General features: G+C 45.8%; 1 protein-coding gene across 1 annotated transcript; it reads right to left on the reverse strand.

Moving 5' to 3' along the window:
* Window positions 1-16,103: 16,103 nt before the first annotated feature.
* On the reverse strand, window positions 16,104-16,721 carry LOC124271434 (jerky protein homolog). The gene has a single exon (XM_046706587.1). The coding sequence runs from the start codon at window positions 16,719-16,721 to the stop codon at window positions 16,104-16,106; it is 618 nt and encodes a 205-aa protein (XP_046562543.1).
* Window positions 16,722-22,067: the final 5,346 nt, after the last annotated feature.

Below are 22,067 nucleotides of genomic sequence, written 5' to 3' on the forward strand. Positions count from 1 at the left end.
GGTGACAGCCTACATTAAGGGATTCCGCAGACACCTGTCGATTTTATTTTAAAGGTCACCACGCCACTTTGACCACTTTTCAAACTCCTCTTAACGCAATATGTCATAAAACATTGTACCCAATGTCTATAAACAGCCTACATTGGGTGATTATACAGACACCAGTTATTTCAGTCATCTTTTATCTGACAAAAATATAAAAAGTAGTAAATATGTTATAAATATTTCTTTAGCGGCGGGGGACATTGCCATATTTGTGGCAAACACTTGTTTAATTTTATACTGAAATGGTTATCATGTGTAAAAGGTGTGTCACATGTTTGTTCGGTCTAGAATTTATCGTTCTCTTCCAGCTTCCCAGTGCCTCCAAATGCAACAGAGAAAACAGTCGTTTTCTGGCACCGAAGTCGTTGCCTGTCGCTTCGTGAACATGGCGTGCTGCGCTGACTACTGTCTAGGGGAGCCATCTTGTGACAGCGTTGAGTGGAACAGTCTGGATAAAAAATGCTGGGCGCACTATGAAAGCAAACCAGCAAGTCCAGCTTTGTGTCCTTGTACCAGATTTCAAAAGATCAACGATTGTGAGCCTAAATGTAAGCATATCTCAAGTTATGGTGCCAGCTGGCATGTAACTCCCAATATCATGTAGGTGAAGTTCTTTGAGGACATATTGTTATCGACATTTTGAAGATCTGCATCCATTGTGCAGCTGTACAAAGGGACCTAATGAGGTTATCGTAACTCCCATACCTTGGAATAACACATGAAGAGGTTAGAATTGGTTGTCAGGTAACTGTCGCAAGAGGCGACTAACGGCATCGGGTGGTCAGACTCGCTGACATTGTATGTATGTATATGTGTGTGTGTGTGTGTGTGTGTGTGCGTGTGCGCGTGCGTGCGTGCTTAAGACCCGTTCATTCGAAGCGATTACGAGTCTATTGCTTCGTTTTGCTCTGAAGTCAGTGCCCCATTATAAAGACGATTGACGACCCCGTAAAACAACAAACAATATTTTGCATTCGTCACGATGGGTTGCATTAGGTCCTGATGCAAAATCCTTCTGAGGTTCCAACAGTAGTGACACCCCACTGACCGAATTCTGACGGTCTGCTACGTCCTGCGGCACAGAGTTTCCAGACTAAATGGTACCAACGAACTGCCATTCCTTAGGGAAAGTGTGTCAATTTTATGTTTTATCATCCAAAACTGTGTTCCACAGGAGATATCGCTTGTGTGAGATCAGACGATATCTCCTAGGAGATACCGTTTTGACAGTAGATATTGCACAATGCCCTGACAATGCTATGGCGTCATGAACTTGATGACGTCAGAATGCTATGATATCGCTGCACTGCAAATCTAATGGCAGTACTGTGTTCAGAGATGTACATTTTTCATTGAAAACTAATGAAGAGTGATTATTTTTTATGATAAATATAATCTCACCCGAGTGTCTTTTGATATGAAATATATCACCAGAGTTGATAAAGTAACACATATCCGAGGCTTATCAAATTTATCAAACCTTAATTGTGAAAATGGAACAGAAGGTGTTTTGGTGTGGTGTTATGCTCATGATATAGGACATTTCCTGTGTGTCATGTGATCAATGTATCCATGGACACTTGGGAATATCTGCCCAGCATGGACCACCAGCATACAGAATAAAGACAGTACTTTGATGAGGAGTCCTTAATGGCTGTTTTTATGACATTGACAGATTTTGGAACATACCTTTTTTAAGACACAAGATGCAGGACTGCGATGAAACAGTTTAACACTGTGCGCATAATGACCCCGTTACCAACGACACATTCCGAGGGCCAAGTTTCTTGTGTAGTTTATGCGATGCCACATCTAAATATTGTAAAGGAAACTGTATACAAACTGCACAGATCAATAGTTGGCGTCAGCGAACCATGCCGATATGTATCTATAGGAAGCATTCCAACAGAAATAATTTCTCTTGAGACTCTTGTATGAAATATCACTACTTGCTTGTTTGAAGTGGATCTCGTTCAGCTGTTTTTAACGCTGACATGGGACCACGGGTGACCAAGCGACTTCAGTACCATGCTGCTTGGCCTTGGGTTTGAATCCCTGTTCGCGTTGATTAATGTTACGACTTGTGTCATACTGGGTTTTTTAATATCAACTGACTTCTGGGTATCTAAAACAGCTAGATTTTCGTACTATGTGAAAGGTAAAAACTTCCAAAATGGTCATTTAAGATCTAACGTTCACTAGTGAGTTGTGTGTGACGAGCGGACGCTTCATCTTGAGGCTATCCCACCATCCCCCAGTGGAGTAGGATTTTTACAGAGCAAGGACCAAACTGAATGAACGTCGGGGATTGAGAACGTCTGTGCAATGTTTGTCATCCACGCTATTTATATTTCACTCTTTAATACACACCCGTGAAGATCCGGGTTAGAATTGATCTTCAGTAACCCATGCTTGTCGTAAGATGCGACTAACGGGATCGGGTGGTCAGGCTCGCTGTCTTGGTTGACACATGTCATCGTATCCTAACTGCGTAGATCGATGCTCATGTTGTTGAACACTGGATTGTCTGGTCAAGACTGGATTATTTACAGACCGCCGCCATATAGCTGGAATAATGCTGAGTGTGTTGTATTCCTCTATGCTTGCAAGTAAAGTGTTACTATATTTCAATTTCAGTTTGGTTTTGGTTTTACTAAGAATAAACTATGTTACAGTTACCATTTGAGTTTGGTTCTCAAATTATTTCAACATCGACAGCAACGAGTAGTGTTTTCGTACGTAAAATGGTGTTGCTTCATTAATGTTTATGTGTATATATCGCGTAAAGCTTCACAATAAACAATATATTGCACTGAAGAGCATAATTTGCGTTTGTAAATGCCCCGGGAATCATTCACAGCCGGTGCATGCCATCTCAAGACAATGGGACAACGACTACTCTCCTCTGAAACGCTGGAGGGTCCCCAAGATGAAGAGGAATGCTGGGAGCTGTGCCGCATGTCCATAAACTGTTATGGCATCAGCCACGACGGCACCACGTGCAAATGGGCTTATGCAACCACTTCCGTGTCGTTTTCAAGCCGTTCAACTACGATCAGAAAGGAGTACACGTGCAATGGTAAGTACTGTATTCCTTTCTGATAAATTCAGTGCTCTACAGAGCTGGTATTACTAATGTGCATATGTGCGTGTGCGTGTGCGTGAGTAGAGGTCCAATACTGGATATGGTTCAGTTGGTATTTACGCAGCTGTTAGTAGTTACAGTGGTTGTATAATATTTAACGACAAGCCAGTTGTCTTGCACTCGCTTTATAGTATATACCACCAGTCATTGTAATCCGTACATGGATGAAAGCGAGTGAGTGAGTATGGTTTTACGCCGCTTTTAGTAATATTCCAGCAATATCACAGCGGGGGACACCAGAAATGGGCTTCACATATTGTACCCATGTGGGGAATCGAACCCGGGCCTTCGGCGTGACGAGCGAACGCTTTGACTACTAGGCTACCCTTCCGCCCCGGATGAAAGCGAGATTCACTGTATATTGTGATAACAGTAACTATAAACCCTGCATCAGTTACAGAATTTAAACGAGCAGACACCTCGTGATGGTGTAGGGTGAGTGAGTGAGTGAGTTTAGTTTTACGCCGAACTCAGCAGTATTCCAGCTATACGGCGGCGGTCTGTAAATAATCGAGTCTGGACCAGACAATCCAGTGATCAACAGCATGAGCATCGATCTGCGCAATTGGGAACCGATGACATGTGTCAACCAAGTCAGCGAGGCTGACCACCCGATCCCGTTAGTAGCCTCTTACGACCAGCATGGGTTAGTGAAGATCAAAATTCTAACCCGGATATTCACGGGTATGATGGTGTAAGGACCAAATTCGTTTTCATTTTATTTTTAACCAATGGCAGATGAAGTTGAAATTCAAAATGTTTGGAATTGCTGTCATTATAACCTAGATAGACGTATTTTGCAGCCAGTTTATAGAATAACTAAAACAATAGTAGGTCGAAATGTGACTAGCGCAGCAGAGATCGCAATTCAGTCAAGAATTCTGCGATATCATCCGGGTACTTGCAGGAAGAAACAAACAAAAACAACAACCAGTACCGGGGAATTGCTCTAGATTCGTGTCCCTTTAAATGCGTCATGGAAGTCATGCAGGTAACTGGCGTTAATAAATTCATCCTGACATAGGTTACACTAGTGGGCAAAAGAAAGTGAACACCCTTTATATTAATTAATCGATAAAATCAAAGCAAAACATACAATGTTTTTAAGTTACATTTAATGAAGCTATCATTTGGTGCAACGCACCCACAGTGGCTATGATAAACTCCTCACAGATAAAGAACACTTGTCATGTAATGGACAGGAATAGTGTAGGAATAGTGTAATGGGTAGGAATGGCACAGTTCACAGATACAACAAGAGTCAATCATGTCTCCGTCATGTCAAGTCTCTGGTCACGCATACGTATCCTTAGTAACGAGCGTGACCACCTCGAGCAGCAATACACGCCCCGACTCGCCGTGTCATTGATGTCGTCAGCCGACAAATGACGTCATTCAGAATCCTATTCTATTCGTTCCAGAGAGCGTCTCCAAGTTCTTGTCGGTTCGCTGGGGGCCGTGGTCGTCTTTTCACCTGGCCGTTTCGGCCTAAAATGATTTTACTAACTTTGACAACTTTGCCAAAAATTCAAAATAAGAAGTGTTCACTTTCTTTTGTACATGAGTTTAGATATTTGTGTGTGGAATGTATGCATTGCCTGCTCCAGTGCGTGTTTGTGTGTATGCAGATGCAGATGCGCATGCGTATCCAACTCCCGAAGTGGCGAAAACTAGATCTTTAAATTCCATCTTTGTATCTTTTGGTATATGTGTGTGTTTCCTGGACATAATATATGATCAGAAGTATTTCAAAGTGATTTAACCATTTGCTTTCTATTCTTCAATCTGTTTCACGACATAGGTGCTGGACAGTGCGTCCGCATGCGTGGATCAGCTCAGTCGTATTCAGGGACATTTGTTGGAGGCTCCCCAACGATGGACCTCCCAGGCTGTGTCCAACATTGTGTGACCACGCCCACCTGCTTCTCTGTCGAATGGAACAGCCTTGACAAGAAATGCTGGGGCCACTATTCGCAAAAGGTCGTCACGACACCAGCGTTATGCCCCTGCACATGGTTCGGTTCAATAAGCGGCTGCGACCCTGGTTGTAAGTAGAAAAAGTTCTTGCCTTCTTTGTTCATGACCGTGAAGGTTCGGGTTAGAATATTGATCTTCAGTAACCCATGCTTGTCGTAAGAGGCGACTAACGGGATCGGGTGGTCAGGCTCGCTGTCTTGGTTGACACATGTCATCGTTTCCTAATTGCGCAGATCGATGCTCATGTTGTTGAACACTGGGTTGTCCGGTCCAGACTCGATTATTTACAGACCGCTGCCATTTTGCTGGAATATTGCCGAGTGAGTCGTAAAACTAAACTCACTCACTCACTCTTTGTTCATGATAACAGAGCAAGAATAGATATTTTACTGTCGTTCCGTCTCAGGTTGTGAATGTATAACTGTGTGAGATAGGGATCAAAAGCGGCATGTCAACTTGATGTGTGAGGAATTCGAAAGGAGGAAGCGATTTTCATCATTGCCGTTTTAGGTAAAATCAACATTGGACATATATGGCGCTGGTAGATTATTGCCCATAATCAGGATTAGTTCCTAGATTCTAGCAAGTTTCATCTCTGAACAAAGAACTGAAGCATATCATCAAAATAGAAAGCCCGTGGCACCACATTGCGTGCCTTAGAAGCACTGCATCAGCGTAGACGACACGGCCCCGAGTGAGATACACAAGACTTCTTCATATCAATATCACATCAATGCTGCAAGATGCTGTTGATGGAACACGTATACTGATTCCACGTTTCAATTGAGACAAATAACTTGCACCACTCCCAACAAGGCAGTGCAAGTACACTCTTCAAAAAAGGGAACGCATAGTTGATTTTGAGAATATTGGACTCATGTATCTGCGGCCAAAACAAATTATACAAATATACTATCTATTTCCAAAAACGTCATTTTTGTGTGATTGTAAACAGCATCAGCAGCAAAACGTCATCTTTGTGTGATTGTAAACAGCATCAGCACCAAAACGTCATCTTTGTGTGATTGTAAACAGCATCAGCACCAAAACGTCATCTTTGTGTGATTGTAAACAGCATCAGCACCAAAACGTCATCTTTGTGTGATTGTAAACAGCATCAGCACCAAAACGTCATCTTTGTGTGGTTGTAAACAGCGATAACGTTAACTTTCCCCCTTGTTTTAGAAGCGTTTGAAAAAGTATTCGGTAAAAAGTCACTAAGAATACATGCAAAGCAAAATTCACGTGCAAGTAAGCGGGAGAGCATGCGGTGTGGATCACTATAAAAAGGCAAACGTTGTGTTTAATTTTGTCATTCGTTTTTTTCTTGAAAAGAGGAAATCATCATGCCACGACTGAGCACCGCCAGTCGAAACATCGACTTAGGCTGCCTTGAAGTTGGGGAGTCGCAGTCGCGACTTTGTTTCCTGCATACCAATTCCGCCCAAGATCTCCCGAGAAGCGGCTGTCCAAGTGTTACCACCCAAGCCCAGGACCGCTACATCCGGGTTGTTCACTTGCGTCATCGTATGCGTCATCATATTGCCATAGCCGTGGAGTCTGCACAACGCACCCCTGGTTTGAGAAGAATTTCCTGTCAGGAATCAATTGCGTGAAGTGGGGATTCGACCAAGAAGGCTGGTTGTCGCCCCTGTTTTGAGAGACATCCTTTGGCGCAATCGAACGCAAAGATCTGATCTAATGTTGGGTAAAGGGAATTTGACAGCAAATCGATTATGGACCTACAGAGGGAGTTGTTCGAGACCGGGAAAACTATTTCACATACAGCACGCGTCCCGGTTGGCTACCTTGCCAATTCTAACGCCAATGTCCTGCCATGGCCTTCGCGATCACCAGGTCTAAACCCGATAGCACACCTATGGGATGAACTCTATCGACGTGTATGTCAGCGTCAAAACACGCCTCAGACACATCCATCGCATTGCAGGAACAGTGGGTACGAATTCCGCAGGAGCGACTTATCCAGTCTATGCCGAGATGGTGCCGAGCAGTAATTGCTGCCAATGATGGCCATACAAAGTACAGTACCGACTTTGATGGCATCTTGTGGACTCAAGTAAACAGAAACACAACAATAAAGGCTGCTGTTGTGTTGGCGAACTCTTTGGCTACAGACGTGTGAACTTTCACATTTTTACCAATGAAATTACATGAAATGATTGCTCTGTAACTAGACAATAAATTCTTCTACAAATGGCTTATGCGTTTCTTTTTTGGAGAGTGTAGAACAAGTCCATCTTGTACCACATGCCTTGTAAAGGACGAAATACGATTATGAACGATCCCTGTATGTAACGTGATTAATCATGTACATGACGTCACCGTGATGAATCTTTACAGAGCGGATGGGATGCCCAAGAGCGGCCGCTGTACATGACGGCACAGTGATGAATCTTTACAGAGAGGATGGGATTCCCAAGAGCGGCCGCTGTACATGACGTCGCAGGATGAATCTTTACAGAGTGGATGGGATGCCCAAGAGTGGTCGCTGTACATGACGTCGCAGTGACGAATCTGTACAGAGTGGATGGAATGCCCAAGAGCGGTCGCTGAACATGACGTCACAGTGATGAATCTTTACAGAGTGAATGGGATGCCCAACAGTGGTCGCTGTACATGACGTCACAGTGATGAATCTTTACAGAGAGGAAGGAATGTCCAAGAGCGGTCGCTGTACATGACGTCACAGTGCTGAATCTTTACAGAGAGGAAGGAATGCCCAAGAGCAGTCGCTGTACATGACCTCACCGTGATGAATCTATACAGACAGGATGGGATGCCCAAGAGTGGTCGCTGTACATGACGTCACAGTGCTGAATCTTTACAGAGAGGATGGGATTCCCAAGAGCGGTCGCTGTACATGACGTCACAGTGATTACATCCAAAGCGGTCGGTGTATGTGGACAAATGCTCTCGATGATGTTCAGCACTCTGCAGTGTCAATTGTGTGGTTTTGGTGTTGATCGATAACCAGATTTTGACTGACTCTTATGTTCAGGGTTGTCGTGGTACACGTGCAGTGTAGTTATTGTACAGGTGCCACCTCGCCAAATACTGTTGTGAGCAATACCAGAAACTGGCCAACTTACCATGGACCTGAATTGTTGTTGTTTTTCTAAGATAATGTTTCTGTATAATTGATTGATGGTCAGGTCAATTCACTAACCAAGGTATTTACGATTATGTGGTGCTGTCTTTCCTAAAATGTATCTTGGATTAGATACCAGCTCATGTAAAGATTTCCCCAAAACGCCACCTTGAATTATCCTTTTTGACACATTTCACATTACTCATACACTTTGCTACAGATTCACTTGACGCTATAGATTCACTTGTCTGTCGCTATAGTTATATTTCTGCATGGACTCTTTCTTGGAAGAATGTTCAAACTCAGATTTGATTAGAAAATAAGTGGTACTCATGCTGAAGAAATATATTATCTCGATGCACAATCTCATCCATATCCCTGTTCAAATATTGCACAATGACCAATAATCTGTGAGTGTCATTTAGACTTTCCCCACCATCATATAGTTGTTAGGGCCAATGTGTAGTCCAAGCAAGTATTTGAATAAACGAAACCAACTTTGTAAACTCACATATTATGGCACCTTTCGATACCCATTTTCTGTTAACATCGAAACTGTGTTAGATAATGTCTACTCATGTAATATAGTGTTACTGTCTCGATTAAGGCTTTCCTTTGTAACATGCAAACACAGCCTTGATTGATGCTTTCTCTTGTAACATGGAAAAACAGCCTTGATTGATACTATCTCTTGTAACATCGAAACACTGAATAGATTGATGCTTTCCCTTGTAACAGTACCTCGACTGATGCTCGGTTCATCCTTGGTAACCTGCAAAGGCTACCTCGAATAATATGTTTATAATGATTGCCAAGTAACACTGAGTCACAACCTAACCCTAGTAACATGGATACAAGGACGGATACAGCTGAGAAATGGGGGTGGGGGGGACACACTCCTGAGAAAGAGAAAGGTGGGTGTACACTTCATTTTTCATGAGCGCTTCAATGGTCATTTAACAAACTTTCGGGACAAAAAGGGGGGTGGGGGTGGCAGTGGGATGCGCACCCCTACACACACATATCTGTGGATGCATCTAGGGAGTAGTAGGAGTAATAGCGGTACGAGATCAAGTCCAACAAAAGCCTCTGTAAAGCTTTATTTCACAAATAAAGCTTTTGTCAGGCCCTTAGATCTCACCCACCATTGTCTACTACTTTTGAGCCCCCAGTTAACTTCCCGGCCACATGTGACACTATTGTGCCGCTATGACCGCGAACTAGCACCTGACACTATTTCGCGTCAACTTCGATGAAACAGTTTAATGTGAATCGCCTATGATCTCTTTGGTGTTCGTAATAAAGGCTTGCTGGGCTTTTCGTACCCCCTGTTCTATGTACTTTGTTTCTCGTCTTCGATGATAGCAGACTTACGAGACTTGGCCCGGATTTCTTGTTTCATCTTACGGTACTTGTCGAGCTCAGAGAGGATTGAGCGAAATTCCTCCTCCGAGATCTTACTGTCAGTGAGTGCTGTCGAAATACGCTCACTTACTGTGTTCAGCTTTGCTTCGGCTAGAACCCTGATCTCGTCGTGTTTCAACGCTTTAAGATGCAGTCTGCGGGATACAAACTTAAACACCAACCTTGCCACCCCTGCCACCCAAGCTGTTATTTCAATGCCTAGCACTATAGGTGCGGCCACAATGGTGGCTAACAACCCAACACCTGCCGCCCGTAGTCCCATGCTTGTTGCCATAAGGACAGTATCAGTCCCGTCCACGATATTGAAAGCTCTATGGTACTTCTAATATAGTGCTTTCCGCGTGTCGCGGTCTTGTTCTAGTTGGCATTTTACATCCCATAACTGCCTCAAGCGGAACCCGTCTACAGTTTCCAGTGTCTTAGTGACTTCCTCTACGACTGGGTACAGCCCCATCCTGTGCGTATAATATATACTACAAGATATTTTTTAATTGGGCTCCATTTAATAGTCGATCAATGTACTTGAGGCTTATAAGGCATACGTTCTCGGGTAGGTAAATAGTGGAAAGGTCAATAGGTAACTCTTGTTCTATACGTGATGTATGGGGGCTTATTAAGGGCGGCAGCAACCATGGTGAGGGGTCCGAGTTCCGTCATATGACGATACTACAATGGCCTATAAATTAACTTAAAGGTAATTTTATTTTCACCCCAGATAAAAGGTCCCATAAGGTCGTTTTTAAAAAAAGAGTTCTATGATTAATGTGGAGCCTGGAGCCATAAACCTAGAATATGGTAGGCAAGCGTATATTTCAAATGATAACTGTGCATTCCAGGTTGTATCTAACATGTAGCCCGGGCGAGTTGGTGTTTGGGAAACTCTTATATTTTGAGGGCCCGGGGAATGTAACCTCCCGAGCAAGATACCGCTGTTCTTAATTTCGGTGATATCCCTAGTGATAGGCCCTCCACTACGAAAAGAGACGTAAGGTGTGGTGAGGGTCAGGTTGATCAACCATTCGGGCTCTCTAAAGTCGTCTGCCAGAGGCACTCACACATACACACCACCTCTTAAGCACAGGGCGTACCGGGTGCCATCCACGTCTGGCTGATCGAATCCCTCTATGCCTCCTAGGCCCCCGAGTGTGATTTTGGGTAGATGATCGGCCATTGCCGCCCGCCTATACACGTTATCTTTTAAGCGTAGGACGTACAAGGTGTCTTCCTCGGCAGGCTGATCGAATCCCTCTATGCCTCCTAGGCCCCCGAGTGTGATTTTGGGTAGATGATCGACCATTGCCGCCCGCCTATACACGTTGTCTTTTCAAGTGTAGGACGTATGAGCCACCTTCCTCAATGGGCTGATCGAATCGCTCCGTGTCCCCTAGATTGTTAAGTGTTGTGTTGGGGCAATGATTGGACATTGATATATTACTATTACGAGATAGTTTCCAATTGTTTTTCTGATAATTTCTCAGGGGCGCACTTCAACCCCATGAAGTGTATGTTGTTGGGTAGGAAGATCTTGGTGAGTGATATCGTGTCTTCCACGGTCACGGTGACCCCCTGCAGACTGGTGTGGGAGTCGGCACCCACCCGCACGTAAACAGTGCAAACCTGATACTGGTGCCGTTTCGCCCACCCGAGTTTGACCCCCTTCACGATTTCGACTTCATCCTGCGATGGTTCCCCTAGGTAGACTTTGATGACCAGAGTGGAGTTCGCCGGTAGACTCTCCAGGATGTTGACCACGCCTTCGAATTCAGACACCAGCTGCAATGTCACGTTTTGCACTCCCGGTTTACTCGATAGTATGTGGGCTGGCATACTGGCGGCTGGGCTGATGACTACGCTACGTCTCTGAGCCGGGACGTAAGCCACGAGCAGGGTTCCGTTGTTCACGACTTTGTTTAGGTAGTTGTCTTTGCTCTCCGTGAACACGTAAGGGGAGCCGAGCCTAATTTTGAGAAACCAGTCGACTTTAGCTGGTAACAACAGCCACTTGTCATCGTTGGTGAAAATTGAGCGTATATGGCTTGTTTCGGGCGACGGTAGTGCTCTCAATATCTTCTATGTCAAACAGTTTGCCCCCGAACGATGGGTATACCATCCATTTATCATCACCGGTGCTGACTAGGGCGTACCGAGTGTTGACGACCGCTCTTGAGGTATCTACTATATCACCTAGTGTTCCAACGGAGGGGACTTCAACGCGTTTGTAAATGTTGTTTTTCAGTTGAAAGGCGTACAATTTACCATCTACTCCAGGGTCATCGAATCCGTGTGTGTCCCCGAGGTCGGAGATCCCCACATTGATGCATTTTTTCAACCTCATTACGGGGCCTTGTGCGCTAGTCATTTTATGTGCAGCGTTATGCTGAGGTACCCTATATTCACAGGATTATGATTTATATCTAACACCGATATTATCAGCTCAGGGATGTTGCCCCGAGTTAACCTCTTATACTGACGCGGTGAAAACGACTCGGTTCTACCGTCGTTGTATTTCTCCGTTTTCACCGGTACGGCTCTCAATATCCTGGAAGGGTGACCCCCTTGAATGTTGTCCGTTGTGCTCAGCTGGCCGAGATGAATGCACAGCTCTCGGTACGGTACTAGGTCGGGTAACTTCGTGCCCGTGACGGTAGTTGTTGGTTTTATCTCATCATGCGGCAAACCGAGTGTCCTCGCCAATGGTCGGCCGAGCCTCAAGGGGTTTCTTCCGTTGTTGATTAACACCACTGTGCCGTTTGAGTCGTTCATCTTGAGTTCGGCTTCCAATGGTTTGAAGACCTCATCGCTTAGCGAGCACATGCTGTAGTAGTCGTCAGTTATCTGGTTGCGGGTGCCACTGACGAACAGCTTGTTGTTGTTGACATTGACATTAGTCCATCGCGGTAGGTAGGTGATATCGCAGAGTGCAACTTCGAGTTGACCCGACGTGTTATCGATCGCGTGCATCAGCTGAACACCCTCACCGCTCGTTATTCCTAGAAGTGTTATGTACATGTTAGAGTATATATACTCATTATATAATACTTTAAAAATGTACTCCCCGGGAGTGTTTTACCCTAAACTGGACATAGATTTCCCACACATGAAGATTGTGGTCGACGCTGCTGGGATGTATTTCAGTGCCCAGTTTATAGATGTGTTCCACCGGTATAAGCTTTCAGTGACTAACGTCAAGGCAGTCTATGCTTGGTTCAACAACCCAATGCAGTTCTGGCAGAATCAACTCAACTTGGCCGTGTGGTACGCTACAACGGGGTGTGGTGTGGCATTGACCGACACTCGGCGTGGCCCGCTGAGTCAGTCTGTGTTCACGTTTCACGTGTACTACCAGGTCAGGTGTATCCTCAAAGAGATCAGCGCCCCGCTCCAACTTGGCAAGGCGTGGGATGCAGTAAACAACCAGTACGATAGACGGGCCTACGAACGTATTATGCAACAAATTCGAACTAAACCCGAAGACGGATTGGTGTTTGCCGGGGCCGAACCACGGGTTGGGTATTCCATATAATGGGGGGAGACCCATGAAAGAAGTCAGTGATGATTTACTGAAACGAGATGTACTACGCCAGGACTTTGCTTTGTCGAGTAATGAATGGCGAGATGATCGTATGAACTTTAAAGGTGGTGTTGCTTTCTCCGTCCAGAAAGTGGAGCAGTCAACCGCGGACGGGTGGAAAATGTTCATGCTGGACACGTCGAAAGGGTTTACTGGTGCCGGTGTCACCAGATTGAACGACTCGATTCGAACGTACGTGTGGGCGCTGTTGGGTGCGCAGACGCAAATGCGTTCCAACTTCCTCGGTTGCTTACGACGCTCAGAAACAGTTCGTTGTTAACGTTGAGGATGCTATCAATGCTCCAGTTGATCTCCTGAGTGCCATCAAACGCTACCAAGACGTGTTGGAATACGCCCGGTCGAAAGTGGACTACGTCTTCGACGTTGGATTGTACATGGCTCCGAGCGATATGCAAGTGAGAGTAAAAAAAGTGGTGGGTTACAACAACGAAATAGTCATAGCCTAGGTGGGCCAAAAGTTGGGCGTCAACCCCGATGTTAACACCCCCCACGTCCCACCACCCACACATACTGGTGCGATGGGTATAGTCGTACCACCCCCGGAGCCCAGGGTTCAACCAACACCCCCACAACCCCAACCCCCACAATCCAATCAGCAACACATCGATCGTAAAACAGCGCTGGTGGTTGGTGGGGTCGCGGTCGGTTTGGGACTCATTTGGTTAAAAATTCCTTAGCCGCTACGTACACCAGCCCCACCACGGGGACGATGGCTGCCCACATGTTTTGACCGAGCCACGTGGCAGTTTTAGCCAGCGGGCTGAGCAGCCATGAGACGATGCTACCCAGGATGCTGGGCAGGGCTTCGGCGGCCTTACCAGCCAGTTTAGCCAGGGCTTCCCTGAGGGATTTCAGGTGTTTATTTATCCAGTCTCTGACGCCACCAGTGGGTGTTGGTGTTGGTGTTGGTGTTGGTGTTGGTGCTGGTGTTGGTGTACCACTGCCGCCGGCAGGCGTCAATGACACCACCAGGGTTGATATGATGAAGCCCAATGCAGTCAGAATGCTGGCGATAGTAATCCCTTGCTCTCGGAAGAGGATTCGGAACCTGTTGGCCAACTTGGTGTCCTCATTAATGACTCAATCGATGGTTTCCCGCATGCGGCTGATCTGGGAGCGAGGCTGTACCCGGTTCGAGGAAGCGGATTCCAACCGAGTCCGTCTCTCATCTTGCAAGTCACGCAGCCGTTTTTCGATACGGCGCTTCATATCCTCGTCATCCGTTTCTGCGAGTTTTACTTTCTTGCGAGCGATGTGCTCATCGAATGCTTGCAGATCTTGGACGACCTTGGGGGGAAGCTTAGGCCGGATCAAGTCAGTACCATGGCGACCAGTGAGAGGAGACAAAGCGAGCGGTTTTCTCGTGTGCTTATTCACGAGATCGATCTCCGGATGAGCTTTCAATCGCAGCGTGCCCTTGTCATCGATGGTAAACTTAGAATACACTATTCCCCACAGCTTGGTGTAATTTTTATCACGTGTTAACTCCGTGTAATAATCGTTGACGGTTGTTTTTAAAAGTTCGTCGCTCAAGGTGCCGCCCATGACTGAGGTGTCATCACCGGAATCCACCTCAACGGGTGCATCAGTGCCAAAATCATCCATTTCGGTTTCGTCAGCCATTATCTACAGTGTACTCTGTCAATACCGGCATCACTCGGGACCAAATAAAAATGCCGGTTTTGACAGAGTGCCGGTTTAGGGTGGTTGCAAGTTCGCTTATGACGCCGGCGCACACAGGAAGTTCAAGGTCGTACTGTCACTTTAACATTAACAACATGTCTGAATAAGAAACAAGGCAGTGTCTGAATGCACATTCATGTTTATTCATTCAAATAAAAACAAGATATATTTTGCTTACCTTGTGAAAAAGTCACTGATTTTACTTTGTATTTTGTGTGCCGATGCCTCGAGTGCAATGTCCTCAGCTGCACTTTCCAAGTTCTGCACATGATACAGAAGTCGTGTTGCCTGACTGGAGGCGAAATGTTTGATCTGGGTGCACATTCTTAGAACTTCATTTAAAGTCAGTTTAGGAAACACATTTTCGTCTTCATCTTCGACGTCATTTTCGTCTTCATCTTCAGTACACTTGTTCTCAGTGTGTTTTACTTGAGATAGCAGATCTGTTTCAAATTCACTCAAGTCTGGGTTTTCAGTAGGCAAATCGTCATCACACTCGACATATTCATCGCTTGCACAGCTTGTAGTTTCCTTGTTTATCGTGGCCACTAATGTACCTAGAGGAATGTTGTCGTCCTCTTCATCGTCACTGCAAACAGTTTCACACACACCAAATCCACATGAAGCAAAACACTTGCGAATGGTCAGGGGTGTTGTCTCGTTCCAAGCCCTCGCGATCCAGTACACTGCATCTAACACCGTGATTGCTTTGCAAAGCTCATCCGTGCTGGAACATGTGTCCATTCTAGAGACAAGTGATCTCAAAAGATATCGACGGTAACGTGCCTTAAATGCGCGGATTACACCTTGATCTAGGGGTTGCAGAACTGACGTGGTGTTTGCAGGAAGGTAGCAAAGTTTCACGTTGCTCAGACTAAGGCCATGGTTGTGGGAAGGGGCGTTGTCCATGAATAATAAAATATTTCTTCTTTGTCTCCGCATTTGCCGATTAAGCTGCTCCAACCAATCACGATACAAGGCTGATGTCATCCAAGCTCTGTGATTGGCTCGCCAAAAAACAGGCAATCCGTCAACACTGACATTCTTGAAACATCTGGGCGTCTGGGCCTTCCCTATTACCAGTGATTTGAGTTTTTCACCAGTGGAACTACAGCACAGCAACACAGTTAATCGTTCTTTCGACACTTTCCCACCTTTTGCTGCATGTAATTTGGAAGCAAGAGTTTTGTCGGGAGAGCTCGGAAAAAGAGACCTGTCTGGTCACAATTGAAGATGTCGCCTGCAGAATAGCCGTCAGTCAAATCTGGAAGGCGGGACTTAAATGTTGCTACATCATCTGCATTCACACTGGCACTCTCGCCACTGACTTTGAATTGTTTTATGCTGTATCGTGTTTTCCATGATGTTAACCAGCCATCTGATGCCTTAAAGTCATTAATGTCTAAATTTTGAGCAAACTGAACAGCTTTTTCTTTAAGAATAGGTCCAGAAATCGGCAGGCTTTTACTTCGAGCTGCCATAAACCATTCATGTGTCATGGTGTTGATCTTGTCAAATTTGCTGTTCTCCAACACACGCTTAGCTTGATCATTCATGTTAATTTCCAACTTCTTAATGTAATGATCCCGTCTCTTCAAAATATCAGACACAGTCTGTCTGCCGATTCCGTATGTTGATGCTAATGCTTTCTGTGTAGGTCGAGGCGTTTTATCAAAATCTTCTATCAGCTGCACTTTTTGTTGAAGGGTCAACTCACATCGTGCTCGTTTTGCCGGCCGAGACATTTTGGCGATGCTGGCTATTACACGACTGACATTATACGATTTTACCTTAAATACATGTACCCTCGAATCAACTAAACTCTTGCTGGTTTTTACAGTCAAACTGCCCATGTAAGTGACACGTACCACTCACTGATTAACAAGACACTGATTGACATTTCCCGTTTCTGAATAATCTTGGGAGTCAATACCCTCGAACCAACAACATGTAAACACTTGCTTGTTTTTACAGTCAAACTGCCCACTACATGCATTAATTACTCTATGTAAGTGGTCCGTACCACTCACTGATTAACAAGACACTGATTAACACTTCCCGTTTCTGAATAATCTCGGGAGTCAATACCCTCGAACCAACAACATGTAAACACTTGCTTGTTTTTACAGTCAAACTGCCCACTACATGTATTAATTACTCTAAGGTAAGTGTTACATACCACTCACTGATTAACAAGATGCTGATTAACACTTCCCGTTTCTGAATAATCTCGGGAGTCACAGCGAATTGTGTTGTTACATCATTTGGACCTAATCTCATCAAAGGGTTACGCCCTCTTTCATGTGCCGGTTTTTTACAGATTCGTTTTCATAACAACTTGTTCGTTGGGACTGAAAAACAATGCCGATATCCTGAATAGACAGATGCCGATGTTTACAGAAGTTTCTAAATGATAATAACGTGCATTTCTGCCGGGACTGAAACTTTGTGCCGATGTAGACAGAGTGCCGGTGTTAAGAGAGGCCAGTATTGACAGAGTCCACTGTATATTAAACTTTTATATTTTATCTAAATAACAATGTATGGCAGGAAACTAGATCCTTTCGGAAGATCAAGAGAGCCTCTAGGCGTCAGAGCCGTGCGCCAGTCGGTGACCATCACCAACAATCCCAGCAAGATAGCCCAGAACCAAACGCTGCTGGTTAGATTTCCAAACCTGGGTGAGAATGACCTCATCGTACCAGGCATGGTTCGACTGACGTTCAACCTCACGTTGACCTCCGACAACGACAAACGCGAGCTAGTGTGGAACGTAGGTCGAGCCATCATCAAGAAAACCACCATCAAGATCAGCGGTAACGAGGTGTTGAGCACCGACGACAGCGATGTCTTTCACTGCTACGGGGACCTGTGGAAAAGCGATGGAGAATGCGTCAATGACGTGTACCAAGGTATCAGCAAATCGACTCGGTTCCGCGTGGGGTACGGCTTCACGGCAGACCAGCTAGACAAGATCTTGGACGGTGAAAAGGCCATCGCCCAAGCGTACGGGAACAGGTTCTGCATGCCGCTCGACTTCGAGTTGCTCACGGGACACGTGCCGTTTTACCAGGCCGAGCTGGGTGATAGGCTTGAATACGAGCTCACGTTTAACGACTACATCAAAGTAGTGCGTACGCCGAATGGTGATGAGGCCAGTTACACCATCGACAACATCTCTCTGGAGTTCGACATGGTCACTAGCCTGGAGCTGGTCAGGCAGGTTCGAAACCAGTACTCGGGGAAGGTGGCCATCCTGTACGATAGGGTCCTGCGGCATAGATCGGTCGTGCGGGATAAGAGCGACACTGTGTGGAATATCAACCTGAAGGTGCCGGCGCGATCGATGAAAGGCATCCTGGTCGTCCCCGTGGAGGATTACGAGCCGTTCCGAAGGGACAGCGAGAAGTTTTTCAACCCCGAGATTGAAAGGGTGGAAGTGACCATCGAGGGCGTACCTAACCAGCTGTTCAGTCATGGTATGAGGGCATACCAGCAGTTGGATGAGATAAAAAAGCTACCGGCTATCAAACAACACCCACACATAACCAAAGACCTTGACCTATCCTCCGTGCAGATCAGTGAATACCTGACCACCAAGTACACGCTGTGGTTGGACATGCGATCCACGGATGATGATAAATTGCACGGTAGCGGTCGCCGCATCGACAACGGCAGCGAGGGGATAACAATCCAGATTACCAAGAAGGCTCAACCCGCGGGCAAGTTGAAATTATATCTGTACGTGATTATGGACGCGCAACTTAATATAGAGAATGGGAGATTTGTGCAACCATCTATTGATTTGCCCCGCGACCCAGACTGCGCCATAGTGTGCGGGCAGACGGGCTGTGGGAAGACCGTTTTCATGCTGGATATGTTGGAGGGGTACTACCGTGATGTGTTCGACAACATCGTTGTCATGTGCCCTACACTGCACATGAATAGAACGTACACGGAAAGACCTTGGGTGATGACGGACACGGACGTACACAGAGTCGACCCGGGGACACGTCTGCAGGACTGGTTGAAAGCTTATCACAACAAGTTTAAAGGGGAGTCGACGCTGTTCATACTGGACGACTGCAGCGCTAATCGTGAGATAACAAAAAAGAGAGACATGCTATCGTACCTGGCCTTCTCCGGCCGGCCGGCAGCGTCTGGGTGCTAACGCAGAAGTTCCACTCGATGTTCAAAGACCTCATGGAGCAGACGCGATGGGTGGCCTTATTCCACTGCAAGGACAGGGATTCGTTCGAGGAGTGTTTGAGAGAGAACGATGTGATGAGCAAACATGATAGGGAACGTGTGAAGAAACAGCTCGCTGAAACTAAACATGCTAAGCTCGTACTCAAGACCGACCAACCCGTGGCCTATAGGGTGTTTTAGCTTAGCAATGCTAAGTAAATGCTAAGCGAAGCTAAGCAAATGCTAAGCAAAGCTAAGCAAAGCTTAGAGCTTAGCAATTAATTGTTACAGTTCTATAGGGTGATGGTTGTTTTTGAAGTGCTAGTCGTGTGCAACTTAACCTTCATTTCGTTGTGTTTCACCTGCATCGGGTATTATATTATTTAAACTAAAACTTACTTATTACATTATAAGATGGAGTGTGATGAATTGCTAGAACAACTGTTGGAGGGGGATAAGCGAGGGGACGATGATAAGCGAGGGGACGATGATAAGCGAGAGAGACTGGTAGCGTTGGCTGTTGGTGGTAAAGCCAAACATTACTTTGGGGAGTACACTCCCGATAAAATTCACAAAATGTCAGCCGAAGAAATCGATAAGCTGTACGCTAGATACGAGGCTAGACTCAGGGCCGAGATGACAAAGACTATAGGATTGGCTATGACCCAGATATACACTGGTATTGCGTCGTACTTCCTTTCCATTCCCCAGCAACGCCAACTTTACCTGTGGGAGGACCTCGAAAAAGACCCTTTTATTGAACACGCCTTGAGCTCTATCAGGTGCATGCTGTACCACAAATATGGTATGTTTTTAGCCCCGGTGACGGCGGCGATTATCACAGCAAAGCATTGCCAATTTAAGGAGGGGGAAAATAATAATAATAGTATACAAGATGGATGCTGCCCAAGAAATGAGTCCCCAAATCCCCAGGGAGGTGACCCCTTCAGAGGAAACCCCACCCCAAACCCCTACGTTGGGGGAGACCCCCATGGAGGTGAACCCTACAGTCACCAGGCAGAAGAACCCTAAGAGAGTAGCTGCCGGTAAAAAAAGGTGGTCTAAGAGTAACACGTGGAGCCGGGCCCCACTCCTGTTAATTGCAGGCGCAACTATCTCATGGTTATATAATAAACAACCACCCAGGGAGGGTATCCCTCCCCAGGAACCCCCACAATTAGAGGTCAACCCACATATCATGTTATAAATATATATTTTTATATCATATACATAATGTCTGAGGGGAAAACGTTCGTCAACGTTGCATACCACGCCACCGTGGTCGCCAGTCTAGCTGTAGGGTACGCTCGGTTGACCAAAATGGTGCTTAAACAACCGACTATCAAAATAGATTTCAACCTGCAGGATATGGGTATGCTCATAATGAACCTGGGTATGGCGATGGCCACCAAGGACATCCTAGTAAAACAAGGGATCCTACAGGAAAATATTTTGAAGTAAATGTAATCATATATAGGATGGCTACGATCGCCATGATGGTCGGCGGGGCGTTAGTAAACGCCCTGGCATTTTCCGGGAGTAATTTCCTCTTCTCGAAACTACGGGAGTCACAGCGGCTGAGATACAAGCTGAGCGTAAGCGCCCACGACCTGGCTGTTGAGAAATTACAAGCAGCACAATCTGAGTGCGAAGAAAACGTGTACAGAGGATCGATTACATTAACGAACAACTCAGGCGTGAGAACCATGCCGTTAAAACATTCCATGATGTCGACGACGCAGCGAGAGAATACTCCCTACTAACCGGTAAACAGCTAGAACCACTCCCTCCTAAGCCCACACTCGCCCAGTACTACACACCATCCCCAGGGCAAATGGACCGGGAATTGATCTTTATTGCGCTGGGTCTAGCAGCGACTGCGTTGGTTGCAAAACAATAAGACTAAGTTCTCACATAACTATACCAAAGATGAGACCCGCCCCGTACCAATGCGAATACATACTTATGGTGAAGACCGAGGCCTGTGGTAGGAGCTGCAGGACTGAGGGGTACTGTTGTTTTCATATAAAGAGTATCAACTACATGTGTTCTGTGTGTGGTGTCGGGGTGAAAGGTCACTGCTGCCTATGCAAAGCTCACGGAGCAAACGTAGTCAGACATCATCTTATCTACGATAAGAAAAAAGACTACAGAAAAGAACGTAGGCGCCTCCTCAGGATAGCAGTGTAGTGGCCCAATTAGATACTGTGAACACCTAGGTATAACAATGTTCGTGGAAGTTGAGCCCAGGGAAAGTCGTTGCCTGAGAAGCTGGCAGATGGATGTGGGGGAAAGTATAGATATCAGTGTCCTCAAACCCATGATTGTTAGTGAACTATATAAGGGGTGCTCATTTACAATCATGGTGAAAGTAGGGTTTGCTGTACCGTGGGCTGGGCACACTTGGAATTACTTTGATAGTGGACGAGTAGATGTGCATGGAGAGATAGATATACTTGTTGACGACTCGTTGCAAATAATACAAATCACCCTACTATGCTGTGCATGTTCTGGGTGGGTCGAGGGTATAATCGATAAGGTCTATCTAGATATTTACTAAGGATTTTATAGAGCCTCTATTTTTTATCAAGGTTGCTAGGGGGTTACCTCCCTTGCCGGTGGCCCAGTTAGAGATTGATATACTTAGGTGTGTGCACAATGTCTACTACTCGGGAGCTCAAGCAGATCGCGAGACAGCGAGGTGTAATTGGTTACTCTCGAATGACCAAACCACAGTTGTTGAGATTACCTAACATACAACCCCCTCCCACGGTAAAACAACTAAAACTCCGAGCAAAAGAGCTAGGGTTGACGAGTTATTCCCGCCTGGGGAGCGCCGGGTAAGCCACATTATTATCACATTGCCCCGTAGCAAAGCCCCACACTGTAATACAACTCAAAGA

This window comes from Haliotis rubra, unplaced genomic scaffold (genome assembly GCF_003918875.1).
Source record: "Haliotis rubra isolate DU_JTF1 unplaced genomic scaffold, ASM391887v1 Scf160, whole genome shotgun sequence".
NCBI lineage: Eukaryota > Metazoa > Mollusca > Gastropoda > Lepetellida > Haliotidae > Haliotis > Haliotis rubra.